The sequence below is a fragment of the Salmo trutta genome, chromosome 16 (genome assembly GCF_901001165.1).
Source record: "Salmo trutta chromosome 16, fSalTru1.1, whole genome shotgun sequence".
NCBI classification, from domain to species: Eukaryota; Metazoa; Chordata; class Actinopteri; order Salmoniformes; family Salmonidae; genus Salmo; species Salmo trutta.
In genome coordinates, this window is record NC_042972.1 from 29999522 (window position 1) to 30024095 (window position 24574).

General features: G+C 44.1%; 2 protein-coding genes across 7 annotated transcripts in view; both read right to left on the minus strand.

Moving 5' to 3' along the window:
- LOC115150515 (disco-interacting protein 2 homolog B-A-like) overlaps positions 1-24574 on the minus strand; it is an 81171-nt gene that overhangs the window by 10268 nt on the left and 46329 nt on the right. For 2 of the 5 annotated variants that reach the window (XM_029693904.1, XM_029693902.1), the window contains exons 4-29: positions 23528-23716; positions 23073-23432; positions 22822-22974; positions 20568-20687; positions 20162-20359; positions 18978-19069; positions 16792-16902; positions 14995-15118; positions 11933-12042; positions 11757-11859; positions 11557-11621; positions 11380-11473; positions 11165-11284; positions 10812-10926; positions 10440-10579; positions 9979-10115; positions 9771-9851; positions 9459-9586; positions 7409-7523; positions 7000-7201; positions 6736-6848; positions 6331-6354; positions 3228-3308; positions 2987-3110; positions 2731-2852; positions 2449-2560 (exon numbers count right to left, since the gene is read on the minus strand). In XM_029693904.1, coding sequence (XP_029549764.1) covers positions 2449-2560; positions 2731-2852; positions 2987-3110; positions 3228-3308; positions 6331-6354; positions 6736-6848; positions 7000-7201; positions 7409-7523; positions 9459-9586; positions 9771-9851; positions 9979-10115; positions 10440-10579; positions 10812-10926; positions 11165-11284; positions 11380-11473; positions 11557-11621; positions 11757-11859; positions 11933-12042; positions 14995-15118; positions 16792-16902; positions 18978-19069; positions 20162-20359; positions 20568-20687; positions 22822-22974; positions 23073-23432; positions 23528-23716 — 3333 coding nt within the window. The remainder of the gene's footprint in view (positions 1-2448; positions 2561-2730; positions 2853-2986; positions 3111-3227; positions 3309-6330; positions 6355-6735; positions 6849-6999; positions 7202-7408; positions 7524-9458; positions 9587-9770; positions 9852-9978; positions 10116-10439; positions 10580-10811; positions 10927-11164; positions 11285-11379; positions 11474-11556; positions 11622-11756; positions 11860-11932; positions 12043-14994; positions 15119-16791; positions 16903-18977; positions 19070-20161; positions 20360-20567; positions 20688-22821; positions 22975-23072; positions 23433-23527; positions 23717-24574) is intronic. The other 3 variants (XM_029693906.1, XM_029693907.1, XM_029693905.1) reach the window with 3 other exon arrangements.
- Positions 4131-5868, minus strand: LOC115150516 (uncharacterized). 2 transcript variants are annotated; one of them, XM_029693909.1, is made up of 2 exons: positions 4281-5868; positions 4131-4244 (listed from the first exon to the last, which is right to left on the minus strand). In XM_029693909.1, exons 1-2 carry the CDS (start codon positions 5372-5374, stop codon positions 4145-4147), a joined length of 1194 nt encoding a protein of 397 aa, XP_029549769.1. In that variant the 5' UTR covers positions 5375-5868; the 3' UTR covers positions 4131-4144. The 2 variants fall into 2 exon arrangements, with proteins under 2 accessions (XP_029549769.1, XP_029549768.1); XM_029693908.1 differs by having other exon boundaries at positions 4131-5288; positions 5325-5867.

Consider the following 24574-nt stretch of genomic DNA (forward strand, 5'->3'; position numbering starts at 1 on the left):
AATAAATATATACAGTACCAGCCAAAAGTTTGAACACACCTACTGAGTCAAGGTTTTTTCTGCATTTTTACTATTTTCTACATTGTAGAATAATAGTGAATACAACAAAACTATGAAATAACACATTTGGAATCATGTAGTAACCAAAAAAGTGTTATACAAATAAAATATATTTTATATAAGATTCTAAGTTGCCACCCTTTGCTTTGATGACAGCTTAACTAGGCAAGTGAGTTAAGAACAAATTCTTATTTACAATGACGGTCTACCCTGGCCAAACCCTAACGACGCTGGGCCAATTGTCCGCCACCCTATGGGACTCCCAATCACGCCCAGTTGTGATACAGCCTGGAATCTAAACAGGGTCTGTAGTGACGCCTCTAGCACTGAGATGCAGTGCCTTAGACCACTGCGCCACTCATGTGCCTGTCACTGAGGAGTGGCTTCCGTCTGGTCACTCTACCATGAAGGCCTGATTGGTGGAGTGCTGCAGAGATGGTTGTCCTTCTGGAAGGTTCTCCCATCCCCACAGAGGAAATGTGGAGCTCTGTCAGAATGACCATCGGGTTCTTGGTCACCTCCCTGACCAAGGCCCTTCTCACCCGATTGCTCAGATTGTCTGGGCGGCCAGCTGTAGGAAGACTGTGGGACCTTATATAGACAGGTGTGTGCCTTTCCAAATCATTTCCAGTCAATTGAATTGACCACAGGTGGACTCCAATCAAGTTGTAGAAACATCTCAAGGATGATCAATGGAAACAGGATGCACCTGAGCTCAATTTCCATGGAATAAGTTTAGAGGGTGTAATACAATATTATGATATTGATATGATATTATTTATCTACAACTTCTGTTTTTAACCCTGGGCAACATGGGCATAGGAGGCTCACAGGGATATTGGTATCCACAGCATTCCAATTCTATATTTTTCAACTCAATACTTATTGTAATACCCAAAATGATAGATTTTTTTTTACAAACGCACTGTTATCTAAGCAAAGTTCACTTAGCGTAATAGCAAAATGTGTGGAATTGCAGGATATTAGCTTTCAAGGTATCTCTCAACCCCAAATGCAGCCTTTGCCCAACCCCTTCAAATAAAACATATTCATTAATTCAGGTGAGAATTTGTGGGTTGGGATATTGCTCATAAATATTCATTTTGGGGGAGAGTAAACATAGTTGTACCTGATCCCAACACTTTCTTACTAAAAGTCCACTGGCACGCTCTGATAAAACTATATGCATTGCGAGCAAATACAACTCTGGACAGTTAGCTCACAGTGGTAAGGCGCAGAGTTCCTGACATCTATTGCAAATTAACTCAGATTGGTCTTGTGTACTGTATAAAAACCTACAACTACTACCAAGGCGACCCCTCTCACAGGTATGCTTTCACTTTTCAGAATTAGACGTGTGTGGGCACAAGAAGAATATTGTAAATTAAGCATACATTTTTTTGAAAAAGACATCTGCCCCGTGTGGGATTAAAACTCACAACCATTGAACTATGAGTCAGCCAACTGTCTTAGCAGAACACGCCACCAGTCATAGTAGTTGGGAGAAACTACAACCAATTGACATGACTACCACTGTCTTCTATTTCTTGTTATGATAGAGGTAGCTATGAATCTAAACGTATGATCCTCATAGCCTACATGTTTTCTTTTCTTCGTAAAAGCACATAGATGTGTATGAAACGGTAAGCAAAAACGTTGAATTTGGTCATACGTTGAAATGTGTCTAACTGCCTTTAGAATTTTGTGTAATGTCAGTAGTCGAGTCAAGGAAGCATCATGCTAAATATATTGTCACACCACTTATCAAGACCATTGCCAAATAAGTTACGCTGTCACCTGCTTTTATAGTTAGCCTTGAGGTGGTACCACCCAGCTCATCTAGAAGGGAGTGTCTTTCATACTGGATGCCTCCCTTGATGACGTAGAGGCACCTTCTCAAAGTGCCTTTACGTCACCATTTCAATGGTAGAGTTGAATCGCTAGGGACAAAAAGAGCTAAATTTACTACTAAAAGACCATAATATATAACTTTTCCTACAGACTGTCAAAATGAAGACTTGACATGTTTCACTATAACTAAGCATAAATCTGATTTAAACTTTTTTTTTAAATTCCCATGAAAGTTACTCTTTAAAGCGGCAACAAAAAAAATCTCTGTGCCCCATGACAAAATGTGTAGAATTGTAGGAAAGTAGCTTGAAAACTGCAAAAATTCTCTGATGTCTATAGGCTGCCCTTTAAAATGTTCCTTCTTAGGGCCTGAGAATTGTTCGTCTGGCCATGCACTGCTGAAATCATAGTAAAACTCCTTGTATGCTATTTTTATCTCATTCGAGTTGTGTTCTGATAAGGGTGTCCCTGATGAATTTGCTATCACAAAAGGGGTCCCCTGCGACACATTTTTTTAGAACACCTGTTCTATGGTACCTGTGTCTATGATTGTCGGCCATGTTTTAATGTTCACAGTGGCAGCAGCCTCTTTTGAGCGCAGGGTCCTCATGAGGTTCTGAGTGGTGAGGATACAGGCAGCTTTACTGACCTGGGGACAGACAGAGGCACCACAAAGAACATGTTAGTTAGTAGAAAAATATGGTTCCAACTTCCTACCTTAGGAAGACCAAAATAATGACATCCAAACACCATGCTCATAAAATAGCACCCAACCTCATACACTCAGGTGATCAAAAGATAGCACACATACACACTTACGTCGATGATCATGCGGACAGTGGGCAGTGTGGCTGCCAGGTTCTGTGGGTGAGGAGGTCTGACAGTGACAGGAACACAGCCAGCATACAGGCAGCCATAGAAAGAGGCTATCAGATCAATACCTAGAGTGAGAGACAGAACGAGAGAGTGACTATAACTCTAAGTCATCCTGAATGGGTATGACTATGCCAGTATCAGTGCCAGTATGACAGATGGACAAACAGAGACAGGCGGACGGACAGATGGAAGGACCCACCAGGAGGGTAGAGCAGCACCACGTTGTTCCCGGTGTTGATGCTGCCTTTCTCTATGAGAACCGCTGCAATCTTCTCCGCCCGCTTATGCAGCTGCACACACGTTGCTGTGGATACAACTAGCCCCTGAAGCACAGGAGTTAGAGAGAGAAGGGCAAGGGGTTTATTTACAACTGTATTTTAGGGGGGGGGGTTCTGTTTATTGTATGTGTGAGAGTGAGTCTATAAGTGTGAGAATACTACCTTTGCATTGAGCAGCACATAGAGACAGTGGTCTGGATCAGTCTGTGCCCTCCACTGTAGAGCCTCGGACAGGAACTGGTGCTGAGGAGAGAAAAGAGGGTCAAATGTCATTCCATAGCAATCATGTCAATATGGATATCCATTTTATATCGACAAGATTTTTAAAATTATAATAAATTGATATAAAGTTATGCCAAAATAACCACAAAGAAATATAATAGGAGTTTTATTTTGCTGATGGGAGGAACTCGATAGAACTTTAATTTCCTCAAGTTCATTCTCTTAAGTTAAGTCTAAGGTCATGAAGATGGTCAATACAGTCACTCTGCAGTAAATAACCCTGGAGCCAAAATGTCCTTCGTAGGCAGCTTTTCTACCAGGAGGAAGGAAACTGTCACTCCCAATGGCAAATCAACAAGCAAATGGACAATTTAGAACATGCAGCAATAGCCAAACTACTTCTTAAAATAATGAACTTGATTTCAGTTGTAGTTAACAATGATGTGGAGAGATCCATTGGGGAGAGGAAGCAAAGCACATAAAGAGGAGATGTGAATGTCTGGATCTCTGGAAGATGGCTTGCCAGGGACTTCCTCTGAGTCCACACAACTCTGCAGATCAGCAAGGCCTGTGTGTGTAGCAACGGTCATCAACAACAAAAAATGTATTCTAATGAATGCAACAGTTGGACAATGGATAAAGATACTCCACATTTTTTAAATGTTTTAAATACATCAGATATTGACTAAATTATAGCACAAACATTTTAGTTCAGGGAGTTTGGTGGGAATTCAGGTATTCAACTTATTGTCAAATGTCACTTTTATTTTTTAGAATGCACTCATATATACATTTTCTAGAATCTACTCATATATACGCATTTTCTAATGCTATTTTATTTTATTTTATATTTTGTGTTAAAAGAAAGAAAATTTGATGAGCCCAATTTGCATGAATACACTTGGTGGTTTGCAAATCTGAAAACATGAACATAAAGGGGTGGAACAGGGCTGCAACCTCCACAGACTTGCTCTATTTAGGCCTACACTCAACCTCCACAGACTTGCTCTATTTAGGCCTACACTCAACCTCCACAGACTTGCTCTATTTAGGCCTACACTCAACCTCCACAGACTTGCTCTATTTAGGTCTACACTCAACCTCCACAGACTTGCTCTATTTAGGCCTACACTCAACCTCCACAGACTTGCTCTATTTAGGCCTACACTCAACCTCCACAGACTTGCTCTATTTAGGCCTACACTCAACCTCCACAGACTTGCTCTATTTAGGCCTACACTCAACCTCCACAGACTTGCTCTATTTAGGCCTACACTCAACCTCCACAGACTTGCTCTATTTAGGCCTACACTCAACCTCCACAGACTTGCTCTATTTAGGCCTACACTCAACCTCCACAGACTTGCTCTATTTAGGCCTACACTCAACCTCCACAGACTTGCTCTATTTAGGCCTACACTCAACCTCCACAGACTTGCTCTATTTAGGCCTACACTCAACCTCCACAGACTTGCTCTATTTAGGCCTACACTCAACCTCCACAGACTTGCTCTATTTAGGCCTACACTCAACCTCCACAGACTTGCTCTATTTAGGCCTACACTCAACCTCCACAGACTTGCTCTATTTAGGCCTACACTCAACCTCCACAGACTTGCTCTATTTAGGCCTACACTCAACCTCCACAGACTTGCTCTATTTAGGCCTACACTCAACCTCCACAGACTTGCTCTATTTAGGCCTACACTCAACCTCCACAGACTTGCTCTATTTAGGCCTACACTCAACCTCCACAGACTTGCTCTATTTAGGCCTACACTCAACCTCCACAGACTTGCTCTATTTAGGCCTACACTCAACCTCCACAGACTTGCTCTATTTAGGCCTACACTCAACCTCCACAGACTTGCTCTATTTAGGCCTACACTCAACCTCCACAGACTTGCTCTATTTAGGCCTACACTCAACCTCCACAGACTTGCTCTATTTAGGCCTACACTCAACCTCCACAGACTTGCTCTATTTAGGCCTACACTCAACCTCCACAGACTTGCTCTATTTAGGCCTACACTCAACTGCACTGTCTCGACTGCATCATGAACTACCGTTGTCACGTTCTGTTGCATAATTCAACAAGTGTGTCAGTAGCAGGATACCCTCGGATTAAAAACCAACACGACTCTAGATGACACCTATCTACACATACTTTACATTGTTTGCGAGATCAGACACAACATCACTACAATCTGTGATCTTTTTTGGAAGTTGCTTAAATTTAAGTACACCTCATTTGTAAACATTTCAACTGTATTAAATTATTACTTTTTTCAATTCCCTAAAAATTAACACCCATCAAATCAAAAGTTAACTTTCTTCTCTTTCTTGTGATGTAAGCGTTGAGATGAGGCATTAAATCCCAGACAAAGCTTTAGTGTTCTTATAGCTGCAACGGAAAGACAATGTATTCCATTGAGCCCATTTCAGCCATTACCGGGGTGTGTTTGACAGGTCATTACAAACATTTACGCAGTCGTAATATTAAAGGGAAAAAACGTCAGGCACAAGCAAGAGTATCAGAGTCGCAGGAGTAAAATGAAGGCAATCAATCTAATGATATTTAAGTGACAAGTGGATTTTGCACCCCTCAAACACAGGAAACAGATGGCTGAAAAAGACAAGTAGGAGGGGCATGCGAGTTGCTAGTGTGTGTATATATATATATATATTTATATATGAGTGTGTGTACTATTTTGAACATTCAGAGGTGATGGAGGGCAATGGAAAGCATGGGGCATCAGGTGGCATTAAGAGGTACGACGACAGACTGTCACCATAACTGTGCTGTGATCCAGAAAAATAACAGAAAACTGCATAATACATTGGCATATGCAGATTCCGAGCATTACTTCTGACACCATGCAAGAGCTCACATCTTGCCAGAACTTGCATCCATAGAAAGATCTGTGTGTGCAACTGAAGAATGGCTCCATTCACATTTGGAGCTTCACTGTACAGCACATTGCAGACAAAAGCAAAGGTAGGACCAGGGTGTTACAGAGTTAGAGGGGGCAGTAGCTCTTACCATGATAGTAGGCCACATACGGAGCTATATAGATCCAGAGAGACGGGTGCATTAGGACAGAGGAGAGGAGAGAATGCATCATGTTGCCAACATGGTTTTCCAGCTATCTTGTCCTGTCCAACTAAATAGCTAGTAAACACTTATTGGACCACTGGTGGCAAAGAGGCCGCACACCACTGCAGGCAAGCCCATATTGGACCGCTGTTTGCAACCAATATGGTAGTATTATGCCGCTGGCAGCCTAACAGCATACTAACCGTGAGTTGGCATGCCATTGTTAGTAGTGTTGGCTACCACCAGGTTATTAGTGCCAGCTACCGCTATCGTCCCTACCCTGCTATGGGCCAGCGTGCATGTGGGTCCTTTCTAACTGGTGTGATGAGAGAGGTCCTGAGGTGGTCCTACCTTCCTGACCAGGTCCTGGTCCTCGATCATTCCCAGATCCCTGCCTGCTGCCTGGGCTATCCGCTTCCCTGCTACCAGGTTCCCCACCATGATGGAGGCTGGACCCACACCCACTAAAGAGAAAGAGAGAGAGAATATGTGAGAGAGAGAAAGATGCATATTTACAATCAGATAAACAGTCCCTAGCTCAAAAGACATGGTAACTGTAAGCCAAATCAATTGCCAAGTTTTGCTGTATGATCCCCTGAACTGAGCCTACTGTACCTGGCTGTTTCTGCCGTGGTTTGGGGAGGTTGGTGACACAGGTATGGGGGCACATGAGGATGTTACAGGGGTGCAGGTTGCCGTCCAGAAAGTTCTGCTTGGTCTCAAAGATGTGGATCCCTCCCAGGTGGGTCTTGGGTAACGTGTTGGCAGGCACCAGGGCTAGGCAGTACAGACCCACCTGGTGGATACTGTCAATGGCCTGGACAATGGCCACACACACACACACACACACACACACACACACACACACACACACACACACACACACACACACACACACACACACACACACACACACACACACACACACCACTCCTTAGTCAGACAACCCTCCTTTTACATTCATAACAGTGGTGTTTGTTTTGGAATGTACCAAGAAAGAGGTGTTTGTAGAGGGGTTAGCTACCTGCAGCACTCTGCTCATCCACTGGAAACTGTCCTCTTCACTGGCATCTGGTCTCTGCTCTGCCACAATAACTATCCTCTCATCATAAAACACCGTCACAGAGAACACCGCAATCCTGACACACACACGCGGATTAGAATGTCTACTGTGCAATGATCCATAGTCACACACACACACATAGTTGAAGTCGGAAGTTTACATACACTTAGGTTGGAGTCATTAAAACTCGTTTTTCAACCACTCCACAAATTTCTTGTTAACAAACTATAGTTTTGGAAGGCGGTTAGGACATCTACTTTGTGCATGACACAAGTCACTTTTCCAAAAATTGTTTACAGACAGATTATTTAACTTATTATTCACTTTATCATAATTCCAGTGGGTCAGAAGTTTACATACACTAAGTTGACTGTGCCTTTAAACAGCTTGGAAAATCCCAGAAAATGATGTCATGGCTTTAGAAGCTTCTGATAGGCTAATTGACATCATTTGAGTCAATTGGAGGTGTACCTGTGGATGTATTTCAAGGCCTACCTTCAAACTCAGTGCGTCTTTGCTTGACATAATGGGAAAATCAAAAGAAATCAGCCAAGACCTCAGAAAAAAAACATTGTAGACCTGCACAAGTCTGGTTCATCCTTGGGAGCAATTTCCAAACGCCTGAAGTTACCACGTTCATCTGTACAAACAATAGTACGCAAGTATAAACACCATGGGACCATGCAGCCGTCATACTGCTCAGGAAGGAGACGTGTTCCGTCTCCTAGAGATGAACGTACTTTGGTGCGAAAAGTTCAAATCAATCCCAGAACAACAGCAAATGAGCTTGTGAAGATGCTGCAGGAAACAGGTACAAAAGTATCTATATCCACAGTAAAACGAGTCCTATATCGACATAACCTGAAAGGCCGCTCAGCAAGGAAGAAGCCACTGCTCCAAAACCGCCATAAAAAAGCCAGACTACGGTTTGCAACTGCACATGGGGACAAAGATCGTAGTTTTTGGAGAAATGTCCTCTGGTCTGATGAAACAAAAATTGAACTGTTTGGCCATAATGACCATCGTTATGTCTGGAGGAAAAAGGGGGAGGCTTGCAAGCCCAAGAACACCATCTCAACCGTGAAGCACGGGGGTGGCAGTATCATGTTTTGGGGGTGCTTTGCTGCAGGAGAGACTGGTGCATTTCACAAAATAGATGGCATCATGAGGATAGAAAATTATGTAGATATATTGAAGCAACATCTCAAGATCAGTCAGGAGTTAAAGCTTGGTCGCAAATGGGTTTTCCAAATGGACAATGACCCCAAGCATACTTCCAAAGTTGTGGCAAAATGGCTTAAGGACAACAAAGTCAAGATATTGGAGTGGCCATCACAAAGCCCTGACCTCAATCCTATAGAACATTTGTGGGCAGAACTGAAAAAAACATGTGCGAGCAAGGAGGCCTACAAACCTGACTCAGTTACACCAGCGCTGTGGGAAGCTTGTGGAAGGCTACCCGAAACATTTGACCCAAGCTTAACAATTTATTCCCCACTGGGAATGTGATGAAAGAAATAAAAGCTGAAATAAATCACTCTCTCCTATTATTCTGACATTTCACATTCTTAAAATAAAGTGGTTATCTTAACTGACCTAAGACAGGGAAGTTTTACTAGGATTAAATGTCAGGAATTGTGAAAAACTGAGTTTGGCTAAGGTGTATGTAAACTTCCGACTTCAACTGTATGTATTCATTACACATAAATACATATCCACACATAAAGCAGAGAACACCACAATTCCTACACACACAAAACCACTCTGAAGAAGACAATGCTCTGATCATTAGCTGATCGTTCCCAAACCATAGGAATCCCCACCCACTTTAAAATGGTGGAAGCCCTCAATGACAACGTCCACGCAAAAACAAGTTATTTCCCAGTAATGATCGCTATACATCTCTATGCTCAATCTCCACTACAATTGACTCACACTGCACAGATCTCATCCAATGTTGATTCAAATACATGCTGACCCATGTGCACACACACACACACACAGTAATCACCTTCCGCGATACACAGTCTTGACAGGCTCCACGGCCAGTGCTGTGGCCACCAAGTCATCAGCGTTGTGTCTCCTCCCACTCACCATCAGCAGGCCTTCGTTCTTCCCCACCACAAATATCAGACTGCCCTGTAGAAGGGTTAGACACAGCCGTCAATACAGACTGACACACAAACGCTCGCAGATATGGACGCACGTGCACACACACACACACACACACACACACACACACACACACACACACACACACACACACACACACACACACACACACACACACACACACACACACACACACACCATTCCTACTTACGGGTCCTACAAAGCCTAGGAGTCCAGATCTCACAAAAGGGATCTCTCCAATAGGAGCACCAAGAGTATTGACAGGAATCACCTATAGACAGACCTGTTTCATTAAAATGTCTGATAGAAGAAGTGTTGAACAGCATATTGGTGTGTCTGACCAGGTGTAAGATGTGCTGTAACACATAAGGGGGAATTGAATGGTTGTGGGTCCGTACCTCAAAGGTGTTCTTGGTGACTCCTGGTAGGCCATAGTACATGTTGCCTCCGGCACGAGAGTTCACCACGATCTCCCCTATCTCATCTGTCTTACACAGCTGAGGAGGCCCTTCAGGCTTCACTATACACATCAGAGCTGCAGACACAGAGACAGGCTTCACTATACACATCAGAGACACAGAGACAGGCTTCACTATACACATCAGAGACAGGCTTCACTATACACAGAGATACAGAGACAGTCAGCTGCACACAATAATGCAGAAACCTATTTACACATAAAGAAACAAAATGGACATGCCGTGGAGGTGATTTGGAATCCCACTCTTGTGATGAATGACTGTAGCCATGCCTGAGACTTCTAAGCCAGTTACACACATACAAATGGATTTCACTCCTGATGTCTTTCCCCATTTCTCTCGCTCTTCTACACTGTGCACTCCCTATCCCCTCTCCTCACCTCCAGGCATCACGTGACCCACGTCCTGCACGGTGAGGGCAGAGTTCTTGTCCTCCGCGTTGACCCTGATGACCCCGTGACTTAGACCCCCCATGGAGAGGATGGCTCTGGCTGGGATGGGCGTCCCTGGCACCCCCGGCCTGCACACGGAGGGGCACAGGACAGGGATTTTACAGAAAAATATACACATACTGCCGAAAGATGATCCTTTAATCCATACATGCTTTCAATCATTGAAGGTGCAGTATGTAACTTTAATTTACTCCCATTTTTCCAGAGGCAAATCAGGGTACTACAAACACATTTTGCCAAGTAGCAAAACAAAACACAAACTGTTACATTCGCCAAGAAGAGCCATCAGGCCTATCCTACCTGCGGATGGCCACCGTCATGGCCTCAGGGGAGGTGGCACAGGGACAGATGACCTCTGGCTTCAGCCCGTGGATCTGGAACACGTTGAGGAAGGCATCACAGGATGACACCGACCCTAAGGGAGAGACACAGATAGAGACATCTCACAACACTGACCATTTTTAGAGGGCATCTATTCTAACCATACAGGTTAGAATACTGTCCTACTGCATGTGGGACGTTTGCTCTATGTCAGCCCCACTGACTGCCTGGAAGTTGCCATGCAGACCAGTTCCAAGCATGTCTGCCACCTGTAGTTCCAGTGTGGCTTCCAGAGACTACATTTCCCTGCATAGACTACATTTCACACTCACAGGGGTTGGCTCCATCAGCAACGATGAGCATGTGCAGTGATGCCAGGCTGGTGTCCCTCTGTTCCCTGTGTGCCATCATGGCCCAGTGCAGGTCACGACACTTCACCAAGGCAACGCGCGCTACGGGGGAAGAGGAGGGACAAATGAGTACATTAACCTCAGTGTTCTCATGGTCACACGGAGAGAGAGAGAGAGTGTGGAGGTGGTGTAACTACCTTTGTGTATGTGGACTCTCTGAACCCAGGAGAGAGGGCAAGCCTTCATCACAGCGTAGGGCACACTGATGGTGTGGATCCTGTTCATTACACTCTGAAAGAAGAACAAAATACAACTTATTAGACGGATATACATATGATATGAAATCAGTTTACCAGTAACTATTATCCTCCCACCGTGAGAACTCCATGCCACAGGCCCATGTCCTTTTTAAAGTCCAGAACGTTCACTAGTGTCTCGCCTAAGAACAGAAACAGATAAGTCCCTATGAGCAGCATCCTTTAAACACTTGTTCCCTGTGTATCATCCTCATAAAGATGCCATAAATGTACTCTCACGATAGAGTATGCCTCTCTGATATAGTGTAGTTCCTCACCCTCACAGTAGTTGCAGGCCTGGGTCAGTGCTTGGCAATGGGTCAACATGGCTACCTTAGACACAGCCACACCCATCACTGTGCCCTCCTTACTAGCCTTGTACTAGAGGGAGAGAAAACACAATTATTTAGGATTAGATTAGGAGTACACACATGCACGTGCACACACATCTCACCTCTATGTATGCAGGGTCAGTGTTAGCTGTAGGGATGTGGGGCTGCCAGTCCTTGCCAGGTTTGGTGAGGTACTTGGAATCTGTCACCACCCACTTTAGCCGAGGCCAGCCTATAAGAGACAGTCAATATCATACACCAGCCAATCAACTTCATTAAAAAAAGACTCGTAGCGAAAGAGGAAAGGTATCACATTTGGATCTCTAGAGACAATGGTTGTGTTTGAGATCGACCAGATTGCAGTCACCGACTCGATGACTAGAACCACCTGGCTTCCTAAATAAGTACTCATTATTATTTGTCGATCAGTCAGTCTACTTAGTCAGTCAGCTGTGACGGAGTCACAGCTGACTGATCTACAAATAATAGGTCACCTAACCTAGAATTCCTTACAAACAAATGCCGACCACAATATCTACCAAGAGAATTCTCTTCGATTATAATCACAGTCGTGTATATCCCCCCCAAGCAGACACCTCGACGGCCCTGAAAGAACTTCATTGGGCTCTATGTAAACTGGAAACCACATATCCTGAGGCTGCATTTATTGTAGCTGGGGATTTTAACAAGGCTAATCTGAAAACAAGGTTCCCTAAATGTTATCAGTATATCGAATGCACGACCCGGGCTGGCAAAATTCTGGATCATTATTCTAACTTCCGCGACGCATACAAAGCCATCCCTCGCCCTCCTTTCGGCAAATCTGACCACGGCTCCATTTTGTTGCTCCCAGCCTATAGACAGAAACTAAAACAGGAAACGCCCGTGCTCAGGTCTGTTCAACGATGGTCCAACCAATCTGATTCCACACTTCAAGATTGCTTTGATCATGTGGACTGGGATATGTTCCGGATAGCGTCGAACAACAACATTGATGTATACGCTGATTCGGTGAGCGAGTTAATTAGCAAGTGCATCGGTGATGTTGTACCCACGGCGACTATTAAAACCTTCCCCAACCAGAAACCGTGGATTGATGGCAGCATTCGGGCAAAACTGAAAGCATGAACCACTGCTTTTAATCAGGGCAAGGCGACCGGAAACATGACCGAATACAAACAGTGTAGCTATTCCCTCCGCAAGGCAATCAAACAAGCTAAGCGTCAGTATAGAGATAAAGTAGAGTCGCAATTCAACGGCTCAGACACGAGAGGTATGTGGCAGGGTCTACAGTCAATCAAGTACTACAAAGAGAAAACCAGCCCAGTCGCAGACCCCAATGTCTTGCTCTGAGACAAACTAAACAACTTCTTTGCTCGCTTTGAGGACAATACAGTGCCACGGACACGGCCCGCTACCAAAACCTGTGGGCTCTCCTTCACCGCAGCCAACGTGAGTAAAACATTTAAACGTGTTAACCCTCGCAAGGCTGCCGGCCCAGATGGCATCCCTAGCCGTGTCCTCAGAGCATGCGCAGACCAGCTGGCTGGTGTGTTTACAGACATATTCAATCAATCCCTATCCCAGTCTGCTGTTACCACATGCTTCAAGAGGGCCACCATTGTTCCTGTTCCCAAGAAAGCTAAGGTAACTGAGCTAAAAGACTATCGCCCCGTAGCACTCACCTCGTCATCATGAAGTGCTTCGAGAGACTAGTCAAGGATCATATCACTTCCACCGTATCTGACACCCTAGACCCACTCCAATTTGCTTACCGCCCCAATAGGTCCACAGACGATGCATCGCAATCACACTGCCCTAACCCATCTGGACAAGAGGAATACCTATGTAAGAATGCTGTTCATCGACTACAGCTCAGCATTTAACACCATAGTACCCTCCAAACTCGTCATTAAACTCGAGACCCTCGGTCTCGACCCCGCCCTGTGCAACTGGGACCTGGACTTTCTGACGGGACACCCCCATGTGGTGAGGGTAGGAAACAACATCTCCACCCCGCTGATCCTCAACACTGCGGCCCCACAAAGGGTGTGTTCTCAGCCCTCTCCTGTACTCCCTGTTCACCCATAACTGCGGGGCCATACACACCTCCAACTCAATCATCAAGTTTGCAGACGACACTACAGTTGTAGCCTCGATTACCAACAACGACAAGACGGCCTACAGGGAGGAGGTGAAGGCCCTCAGAGTGTGGTGTCAGGAAAATAATCTCACACTCAACGTCAACAAAACAAAGGAGATGATCGTGGACTTCAGGAAACAGCAGAGGGAGCACCCCCCTATCCACATCAACGGGACAGTAGTGGAGAAGGTGGAAAGTTTTAAGTTCCTTGGGGTACACATCACGGACAAACTGAAATGGTCCACCCACACAGACAGCGTGGTGAAGAAGATGCAACAGCACCTCTTCAACCTCAGGAGGCTGAAGACATTTGGCTTGTCACCAAAAACACTAACAAACTTTTACAGATGCACAATCGAGATCATCCTGTTGGGCTGTATCAACGCCTGGTACGGCAACTGCTCCGCCCACAACCGTAAGGCTCTCCAGAGGGTCGTGAGGTCTGCACAACGCATCACCGGGGACAAACTACCTGCCCTCCAGGACACCTACATCATTCAGAAGGCGAGGTCAGTACAGGTGCATCAAAGCTGTGACCAAGAGACTGAAAAACAGCTTCTATCTCAAGGCCATCAGACTGTTAAACAGCCATCACTAACATTGAGTGGCTGCTGCCAACATACTGACTCAAATCTCTAGCCACTTTAAAAATACAAAATTCGATGTAATAAATGTATCACTAGTCACGTTAAACAATGCCACTTTATATAATGTTTACATACCCTACATTACTCATCTCATATGTATATACTGTACTCTATACCATCTACTGCATCTTGCCTATGCCGTCCGGCCATCGCTCATCCATATATTTATATGTACATATTCTTATTAATTCCTTTACACTTGTGTGTAAAAGGTAGTTGTTATGAAATTGTTGGATTACTTGTTAGATATTACTGCATGGTCAGAACTAGAAGCACAAGCATTTTGCTACACTCGCATTAACATCTGCTAACCATATGTATGTGACCAATAAAATTTGATTTGATTTGACATTGATGCTCTGGAACACGGCCAGTAATAGACGCAGCTCCTGACCTTTAAACTGTAGAATCTCTCCAGTGGGCATCTTGGGAAGTCCCTTCAGACAGATCTCACTGGTCAGAGCCAAACTCACACTACAGCTGCCCAGCAGGAAGCCCACCTGACTACTGCCTGCATCCTGGTGGCAGAACAACAATGACAAATGGATTCAATCACAGAGCAGATATACAGTGGCTTGCGAAAGTATTCACCCCCCTGACATTTTTCCTATTTTGTTGCCTTACAACCTGGAATTAAAATGGATTTTGGGGGGTTTGTATCATTTGATTTACACAACATGCCTACCACTTTGAAGATGCAAAATATATTTTTTTTATTGTGAAACAAACAAGAAATAAGACTTGAGCATGCATAACTATTCATCCCCCCCAAAGTCAATATTTTATAGAGCCACCTTTTGCAGTAATTACAGACGCATCTCTTGGGGTATGTCTCTATAAGCTTGGCACGTCTAGCTAATGGGATGTTTGCTCATTCGTCAAAGCAAAACTGCTCTAGCTCTTTCAAATTGGATGGGTTCCTCTGGTGTAAAGCAATCCTTAAGTCATACCACAGATTCTCAATTGGATTGAGGTCTGCGCTTTGACTAGGCCGTTCCAAGACATTTAAATGTTTCCCCTTAAACCATTTGAGTGTTGCTTTAGCAGTATGCTTAGGGTCAGTGTCCTGCTGGAAGGAGAACCTCCGTCCCAGTCTCAACTCTCTGGAAGATTGAAACAGGTTTCCTGCAAGAATTTCCCTGTATTTAGCGCCATCCATCCTTCCTTCAATTCTGACCAGTTTCCCAGTCCCTACCGATGAAAAACATCCCCAAAGCATGATGCTGCCACCACCATGCCTCACTGTGGGGATGCTGTTCTCGGGGTGATGAGAGGTGTTGGGTTTGCGCCAGACATAGCGTTTTCCTTGATGGCCAAAAAGCTCAATTTTAGTCTCATCTGACCAGAGTGCCTTCTTCCAAATGTTTGGGGAGTCTCTCACATGCGTTTTGGCAAACACCAAACGTGTTTGCTTATTTCTTTCTTTAAGCAACGGCTTTTTTCTGTCCACTCTTCCGTAAACCCCAGCTATGTGGAGTGTACGGCTTAAAGTAGTTCTATGGACAGATACTCCGATCTCCGCTGTGGAGCTTTGCAGCTCCTTCAGGGTTATCTTTGGTCTCTTTGTTGCCTCTCTGATTAATGCCCTCATTGCCTGGCCCGTGAGTTTTGGTAGGTTTGTTGTGGTGCCTAATTCTTTCCAATTTTAATAATGGATTTAATGGTGCTCCGTGGGATGTTAAACGTTTCTGATATTTTTTATAACCCAACCCTGATCTGTACTTCTCCACAACTTTGTCCTTGACCTGTTTGGAGAGCTCCTTGGTCTTCATGGTGCCCCTTGCTTAGTGGTGTTGCAGACTCTGGGGCCTTTCAGAACAGGTGTATATATACTGAGATCATGTGACAGATCATGTGACAATTAGATTGCACACAGGTGGACTTTATTTAACTAATTATGTGACTTCTGAACGTAATTGGTTGCACCAGATCTTATTTAGGGGCTTCATAGCAAATACATATGCAGGCATCACTTTTCCATTTTTGAAACAAGTATTTATTTTTATTTCACTTCAACAATTTTGACTTTTTTGTGTATGTCCATTACATGAAATCCAAATAAAAACCCATTAAAATTACAGGTTGTAATGCAACAAAATAGGAAAAAGCCAAGGAGGATGAATACTTTTGCAAGGCACTATAACAGCATGTCAATGTGAGTTTGAATAAGTTCCAATGGCATTTCCATTACCTTGTGAGACAGAGGTACCTCAATAGGGACAGGGATGACCTCAGCCAACAGGCAGCCATAGAAGGCCACCAAAAACATCCCAGGGTCACTGTTAGGGTACACTAGAGCCACCTACAGGAAATAAAAGAAAAAAAACTAAGTTGAAGTATGGACCTTAAAACCTGTTGAGTATAGGGGGCAGTATTTTCACGGCCGGATGAAAAATGTACCCAAATTAAACTGCCTACTACTCTGGCCTAGAAACTAGAATATGCATATTATTAGAAGATTTGGATAGAAAACACTGACGTTTCTAAAACTGTTTGAATGATGTCTGTGAGTATAACAGAACTCATATGGCAGGCAAAAACCTGAGAAAAATCCAACCAGGAAGTGGGAAATCTGAGAATTGTAGTTATTCTTTTGAATCCCTATCGAAACTACAGTGTCTGTGGGGTCACGTTGCACTTCCTAAGGCTTCCATTGGCTGTCAACAGCCTTTAGAAAGTTGTTTCATCAGTCTCCTGTTACTGGGCAGAGAATAGTAGCTCAGTCAATGAGTGGACTGCCTGAGGACAAAGGGCTTGGTTATGTGTGAGCCCGCGAGCGCGCCGTTCCTTCTTTTTCTCCTGGAATGAATACGCTATTGTCCGGTTGGAATATGATCGCATTTTGACGTTAAAAATAGCCTAAAGATTGATTGTAAACAACGTTTGACATGTTTCTACGAACGGTAATGGAACATTTTGACTTTTCGTGTCTCGATTTGCGCTCACGCATTATGCCTTTGGATAGTGATCTGAACGCACGAACAAAACTGAGGTATTTGGACATAAATATGGAGTATTTCGAACAAAACAAACATTTCTTGTGGAAGTAGGAGTCCTGGGAGTGCATTCCGCCGAAGATCAGCAAAGGTAAGGAATGATTTATAACACTAATTCATAGTTTTGTTGATGCCAGAATGTATAGCTTGCATTGATGGTTGAGCTATGTACTCAGAATATTGAACAATGTGCTTTCTCCGTAAAGTTATTTTGAAATCTGACATAGCGGTTGCATCAAGAAGTAGTGTATCTAAAATTCTTTAAATAATTGCTATATATTTTGTCAACATTTATGATGAGTATTTCTGTAAATTAATGTGCTCATTCACCGGTAGTTTTGGCGGGAATACATTTTCTGAACATCACGCGCCAATGTAAAATGCTGTTTTTGGATATAAATATGAACTTGATCGAACAAAACATACATGTATTGTGTAACATGATGTCCTATGAGTGTCATCTGATGAAGATCGTCAAAGGTTAGTGCTCATTCACCGGTAGTTTTGGTGGGAATACATTTTCTGAACATCACGCGCCAATGTAAAATGCTGTTTTTGGATATAAATATGAACTTGATCGAACAAAACATACATGTATTGTGTAACATGATGTCCTATGAGTGTCATCTGATGAAGATCGTCAAAGGTTAGTGCTTCATTTTAGCTGTATTTTGGGTTTTTGTGACACATCTCCTTGCTTGGAAAATGGCTGTGTGGTTATTGTTTGTATATGTACTGTCCTAACATAATCTAATGTTTTGCTTTCGCTGTAAAGCCTTTTTGAAATCGGACAATGTGGTTACATTAAGGAGAAGTGTATCTTTAAAATGGTGTAAAATAGTCGTATGTTTGAGAAATTGAAATTATTAGATTTTTGATGTTTTGTATTTCGCACCCTGCTGTTCCATTGGATGTTGGCTAGCGGAACGTCTGTCCTCAACAGGTCCATTATGCAGAAATCGCTCCGCCATTTCCTCGTTGGTAAAATTCAAATAGTTCGCCTCATTTCAGTTTATGTGAAAATACAAGCAAGTATTCTGTCGTGTAGAGAATCATTGTACCATCTAAACCATTATCAAATATATTTTCTATAAGCAAAAATATTGTATTTTCAGCTGTTTGAAGCTGGTGTACAAAACCGAAATTAAAAGATGAAAAACTTAAGCACGGGAAGCATAGAAATAGTGCACATAGAATATATCTACCGCTTCTTAGATATGTGCTCGATGAGAATGACAGATCTATAGCAAAAATGTCTAGGTGAATTTGGTCAGATTGCCCAAAAAGTTACATATTGCAACTTTAATTTATGGGATTGTTCTGACGCTATATCATTACGACACAGAGGGAAGTAGAATTAGTGTGAGTCGGTGTGTCTCACCCTGTCCCCAGGCTTGAGGACCTGCTCGTTCTTGGGCCCCAGTTTATTGAGGAGGGTGTAGGCCAGCTTCACACTGCGGCTCCACAGCTTCCCTGATGGAGGGAGAAGGGGAGGAGGGAGGGGAGAGGAAAGAGGGAGGGCGGGCGGGCATCGTAAATAACAGTGGCACACTCTGACAATCAATCTCATACTCCTCCTCTCATAACCCTCCATTACTTTGATTACTCTATCCACACCATGTCTACAGTATAGTACCAACAATAACCTGAAATAATATAAGAAATAAATGATCCAGGGCCAGACCTTGACCCTCCCTATATGGTAAGTAGAGTTATTTAAATGTAAGCAATCATATTACCATGAGGGGGTTAAGACTGTGACGTACCGTACGTCAGTGTGTACAGGGGTTTGTGTGTGGGCCAAGTTTCTTACTGTACGTCAGTGTGTACAGGGGTTTGTGTGTGGGCCAAGTTTCTTACTGTACGTCAGTGTGTACAGGGGTTTGTGTTTGGGCCAAGTTTCTTACTGTACGTCAGTGTGTACAGGGGTTTGTGTGTGGGCCAAGTTTCTTACTGTACGTCAGTGTGTACAGGGGTTTGTGTGTGGGCCAAGTTTCTTACTGTACGTCAGTGTGTACAGGGGTTTGTGTTTGGGCCAAGTTTCTTACTGTACGTCAGTGTGTACAGGGGTTTGTGTGTGGGCCAAGTTTCTTACTGTACGTCAGTGTGTACAGGGGTTTGTGTGTGGGCCAAGTTTCTTACTGTACGTCAGTGTGTACAGGGGTTTGTGTGTGGGCCAAGTTTCTTACTGTACGTCAGTGTGTACAGGGGTTTGTGTGTGGGCCAAGTTTGTTACCGTATGTCAGTGTGTACAGGGGTTTGTGTTTGGGCCAAGTTTCTTACTGTACGTCAGTGTGTACAGGGGTTTGTGTTTGGGCCAAGTTTCTTACTGTACGTCAGTGTGTACAGGGGTTTGTGTTTGGGCCAAGTTTCTTACTGTACGTCAGTGTGTACAGGGGTTTGTGTGTGGGCCAAGTTTCTTACCGTACGTCAGTGTGTACAGGGGTTTGTGTGTGGGCCAAGTTTCTTACCGTACGTCAGTGTGTACAGGGGTTTGTGTGTGGGCCAAGTTTCTTACTGTAAGTCAGTGTGTACAGGGGTTTGTGTGTGGGCCAAGTTTCTTACCGTACGTCAGTGTGTACAGGGGTTTGCCAGTGATGTCCAAGGCGGTGAGGGCGGGGCTCTTGCCCTGTGTGGCCCCCCAGCGAACCAGGGCAGCCTGGAGGGCAGGGGGCCAGTTACTGACCACCCCCAGGGGCTCCCCCTTCACTGGGATGATCTGACGTCCCTCTGGCCGCGGGGTGTTGGGGTCTGGCTGAGGCACTGGAGGAGACGGAGGAGCAGTATTAACCAGAGAGCACCTTTGAGGTTGGTACAGAGGGGTGGAAATGAAAATATTGTAGGTGACATTGACAGAGATATAGTCTGATCTCAGATCTGTTTGTACTGACTGGAGTTGGCAAGACTGCACTAACAGGTCTGGGACCAGGCTAAGAGAGATCTACTAATTGATGAATAAATGGTGACTCACCCTCTACAATTTCCTCCTGGTCGTCCATGAAGAACTCACTGAGGGGGGGCCTCTTGGGCCTCTTCAAGGTGTTGAGCAGCTGCTGAATCTTAGTGGACACCCTGCTGTTAATCGGGACACCTGGAGGGTGGGGGGTGGGTAGTCCGACAAACACTGTCACACACACTCTCCCTGCCCCGATACACAAAGTCTTGATTTCACACACAACTCTGGCTTGCCTTATTTCGCCAGAACATTTCTCCACTCTCAGTCTGCTAGTTTTTAATCCACATCATAATTTCCCACTGCAAGCAGGTTTTTTTCTTAAATTATTTTTAGAATGAAAGCCAGTAGACAAAGGGCTCCCTCTACACTAGGACTGGGAGGGTCGGAGTGAGGTAGGAGGGAATAGGAATCATTGGATTCATAATAGGAAAACACATGATGATTCATCAGTTTCAGAGGACGGTTCTGGTTTCAGAGATCTACTATTCTCCCTAAAATCATACGGTACAAACAGAGGGTAAGAACAAGGCACAAACAGTACACAGACGTATACATTCTCATAGGGAAATGTGTTACCTCTTCTGTTACCTATTGCCAGTCAATATAACATGTGACAGAGTGGAAAAAGACCAGAAGTAAAGAAAGCAACATGGTTTGGTTAATGATATGGTCCAGTCGGAAAGCAAAATGTTATTCAAGAAAAAATACTTATGTCATGAAGTTGGCCTGTGGGTAAGGTTTATGACCCCCCCCCCCATAAATACCTTTCTCCCTTCCCCTCTCTGATCCTACTGAAGGACTTGAATAGCCTGTGTTAAATATAGAGAGTCTGGGAACATCAAACAAATGGGGAAAAGGAACCATATTTTGGTAATAAAACCAGTTGGAAATATGCTTTGGAACGTAATGAGTATGGATTTCATTTCAGTTGTCATCTGAGACATTATGACTGATGACAGGACGACATAAACTGTACCTGGGAAAGTATCCACCCTCTAGTTATCAGAGTCACATGGAATTGTTATGCAATTGAAATGTTTGATTTTGAAATTGTTTGTTAGGAGATTAAATGTAATTTTAGCTTCCAAATGAGAGAATTGGGTTTTCATAAGGAAAGTGCCCTGCTCGATCAGTGACCCAACCATGTGAAGAGACAGGGGTTATAAACGATGAAACACCTCCTTCCCCCCTCTCCACTATATAAGCCTTTGATGAAAAGATAACCGGTAGTTCCAGTACGTGAGGTCTGCAGCCTCTACGTTAGAAGGACACATGTCAAGAACAGAACTAAGCCAACCTTGGCGTGAGCTATGGTATGAACTGGTATGAACTTTGAGCTTATTCACTACAGAAGTGATACTTCCTAGCCGTTGAGTTAGCAGCTACCGCTGTCGACGTGGGCTAGGAAAGGACGGACGACGGATCCAGTCTAACAGACGGACGAAGATACCACCACGTATCCAATTTACCACCAGAGACATTGTTCCGAGTACAGGAAGATCTGTTGGCCAACCCGGGCAGCATCTACGACCAATCTACCGAAGCGCAGCTCAGAGTAAATATTTATTGCATTTTCCTTTTCCAAATGGGCGGTAATTTAGAATGCATAAGATAATGTATTTACGATAGCATAGCTGCTGTTTCTCTGTTCCTAAATCTTCCCGCTCTTTCATTCAAGCCCAACCCCCTTTCCTTTGTGTAACCAGGTCCCGTCCACCGGGACGTTTTCTGTATGACATCATTGGCATTCTGTGTATTTGTAATTCTGTGTGATTAGTTTAGGTATTTAGTAAATAAATAATTAAACCCAATTTTGTATTGCTGATTCAACTTGTTAGCCAGGGTTCGTGAAGATAACCAAGAATTTACAACTTTCATTATGAGACTGAAAATAAGATAAGGGTTAATATTGACTGCTATCGATGTAAAATATTACTAAGTATTTTAAGAGTTTATTCGGAAGATAACGCCTCTATAAACGTTCTTCCGTGGTGCCCCGACTTTCTAGTTAATTACATTTACATGATTAGCTTAATCAGGTAATATTAATTACAGAGAAATCATTTTATAAGTTAGCATGTCATATCACTTAATCCGGCATAGCCAAAGACACGACACTTATTACTTCAAAAAAGTTATTTTCAATGGAAATGCAAAATTGTACGACGAGGACACACACTCACAATCTCACACACACTTCCCGTACTCCTACGTGACTCATCACACACACACACACACACACACACCTTAATAAAGATGCTATTCTTACCGTCGGCTGTCTCCATCATGCCGGAGCGACTCTGTCCGCGGCTCATCCCCTGGACCACGGGAGGGTTGTTGGGCCGGTCCACCTGAGAGAAGTCCCTGGCCTGGGGGGCGGCTGTTGTCACATCTGGGGGAGGGGTACTGTTCTCTGAAGGGCCTGGGAGGAAGACAGGGTGATTTTATCTGCTCAGTTGACCTAATATAGAGTTACAGGTCATGGCGTTCTAGTGTTGTGGTCATGAGGACATATCTTACCGATGCGTGCGTGAGCCAGCATGTCAGCTATGACTGGATGCTGTGGCTGTAGTTGTGGCTGGTACTGCGGCTGGTACTGGGGCTGATATTGGGGCTGATACTGGGGCTGATACTGGGGCTTGTACTGGGGCTGGGCTTGGGGCTGGGATGGTTGAGGCTGGGGCTTGCCCTCTCCATGGGACAGGGTGGAGGAGGCAGAGGAGGAGGTGGACGAGCCTTGGACAGAGTGGTTGATCCAGGAGTCAGGGCTCTGCAGACTGGGGGGCTGCAGCAGAGAGGGAGTGTCCAGAGCCTCCAAATCGGCTCCCACTGACGACTGCCTCAGCAGAGCACCCTCATTCTCTGAACCTGACGACGAGTCTGAGATAGGAGAAAGCGTAAGAGAGATGGAGAGAATTAGAAAGAGAGCGTGTGACATTAGGATTAAACTCTACAGTACTAACAATAAAGCTTACGTAGGCTGTTCCTGAGGAAATAGAAGCAGTCAGGCTGATTTGAGGGGGTCAGTCCTACGCTACCTGGTGGGGTGCAGTTGATGACGGGCGACTGGACGTAGGTGGAGCGGCGTTTGGTGGGCATGGGCAGTGCCATCTTCTCCTCCTTGTGTTTGGCCAACGCAGCCTGCACCGTCTCTGTGTGGATATCTGAGGCAACGAGAGAGAGAGAGGGAGAAAGGGAGAGAGAGAAGGGAAGAAGGCAAGAGGAAGAAATTCCCCTTTACAATTTGGATGATCGATAGGGATGGAGAGGATGAACTTGAACATGAGAACACCCGCAGATAAACTTGAGTTTTACAGATTTTTTTCTTCTGAAATCTAAGTGAAACTGCCAGTGACGGAGACCTTTCAATAATCTTTATTCCATAGATATTGATGCATAAAGACAATCAGTGTTCTGTCAACACAGTAAAAGCTGAAGTGACGTTTGACTTTTAACCATCAGAGGAGAAGAGACACCAGTTAGGTCCTGCTGTAACAGGAAATCACTGTTTGTGTGCTGGAGAGAGAGGGTCTATTTCCATCCTCACCCATCCCTTACCTTTAGAAAGTATTCACAGCACACCCCTTGACGTTTTGGAATACTTATCTAATCAAGATATATTAATGTTTTCTTTTCCATCGATTTTTTATAAATGCTCAAATTGTTCTTTCACTTTGACATTACAGAGTATTTTGTGTACACCATTGACAAAAAATGACAATTACGCACCCACCCAACCAACACCCCCCCCCCCCCCCCCCCCACAAACACACACACACACACACACACACACACACACACACACACACACACACACACACAGGACTCATGTGCAGAAGACACACAGGCAACCACAGATACATTTCTTCATGAGAGATACAATCAGAATGGAATGGAAGAGAATCTACATAAACCATCATCAAAAACAAGACATTGCTTAACCAACACTATAGAATGTCACAAGATTTGATTCTTCTAAAAATAGACTGCTATTCTGTTTCCATTCTTCCCATACGCTGCAT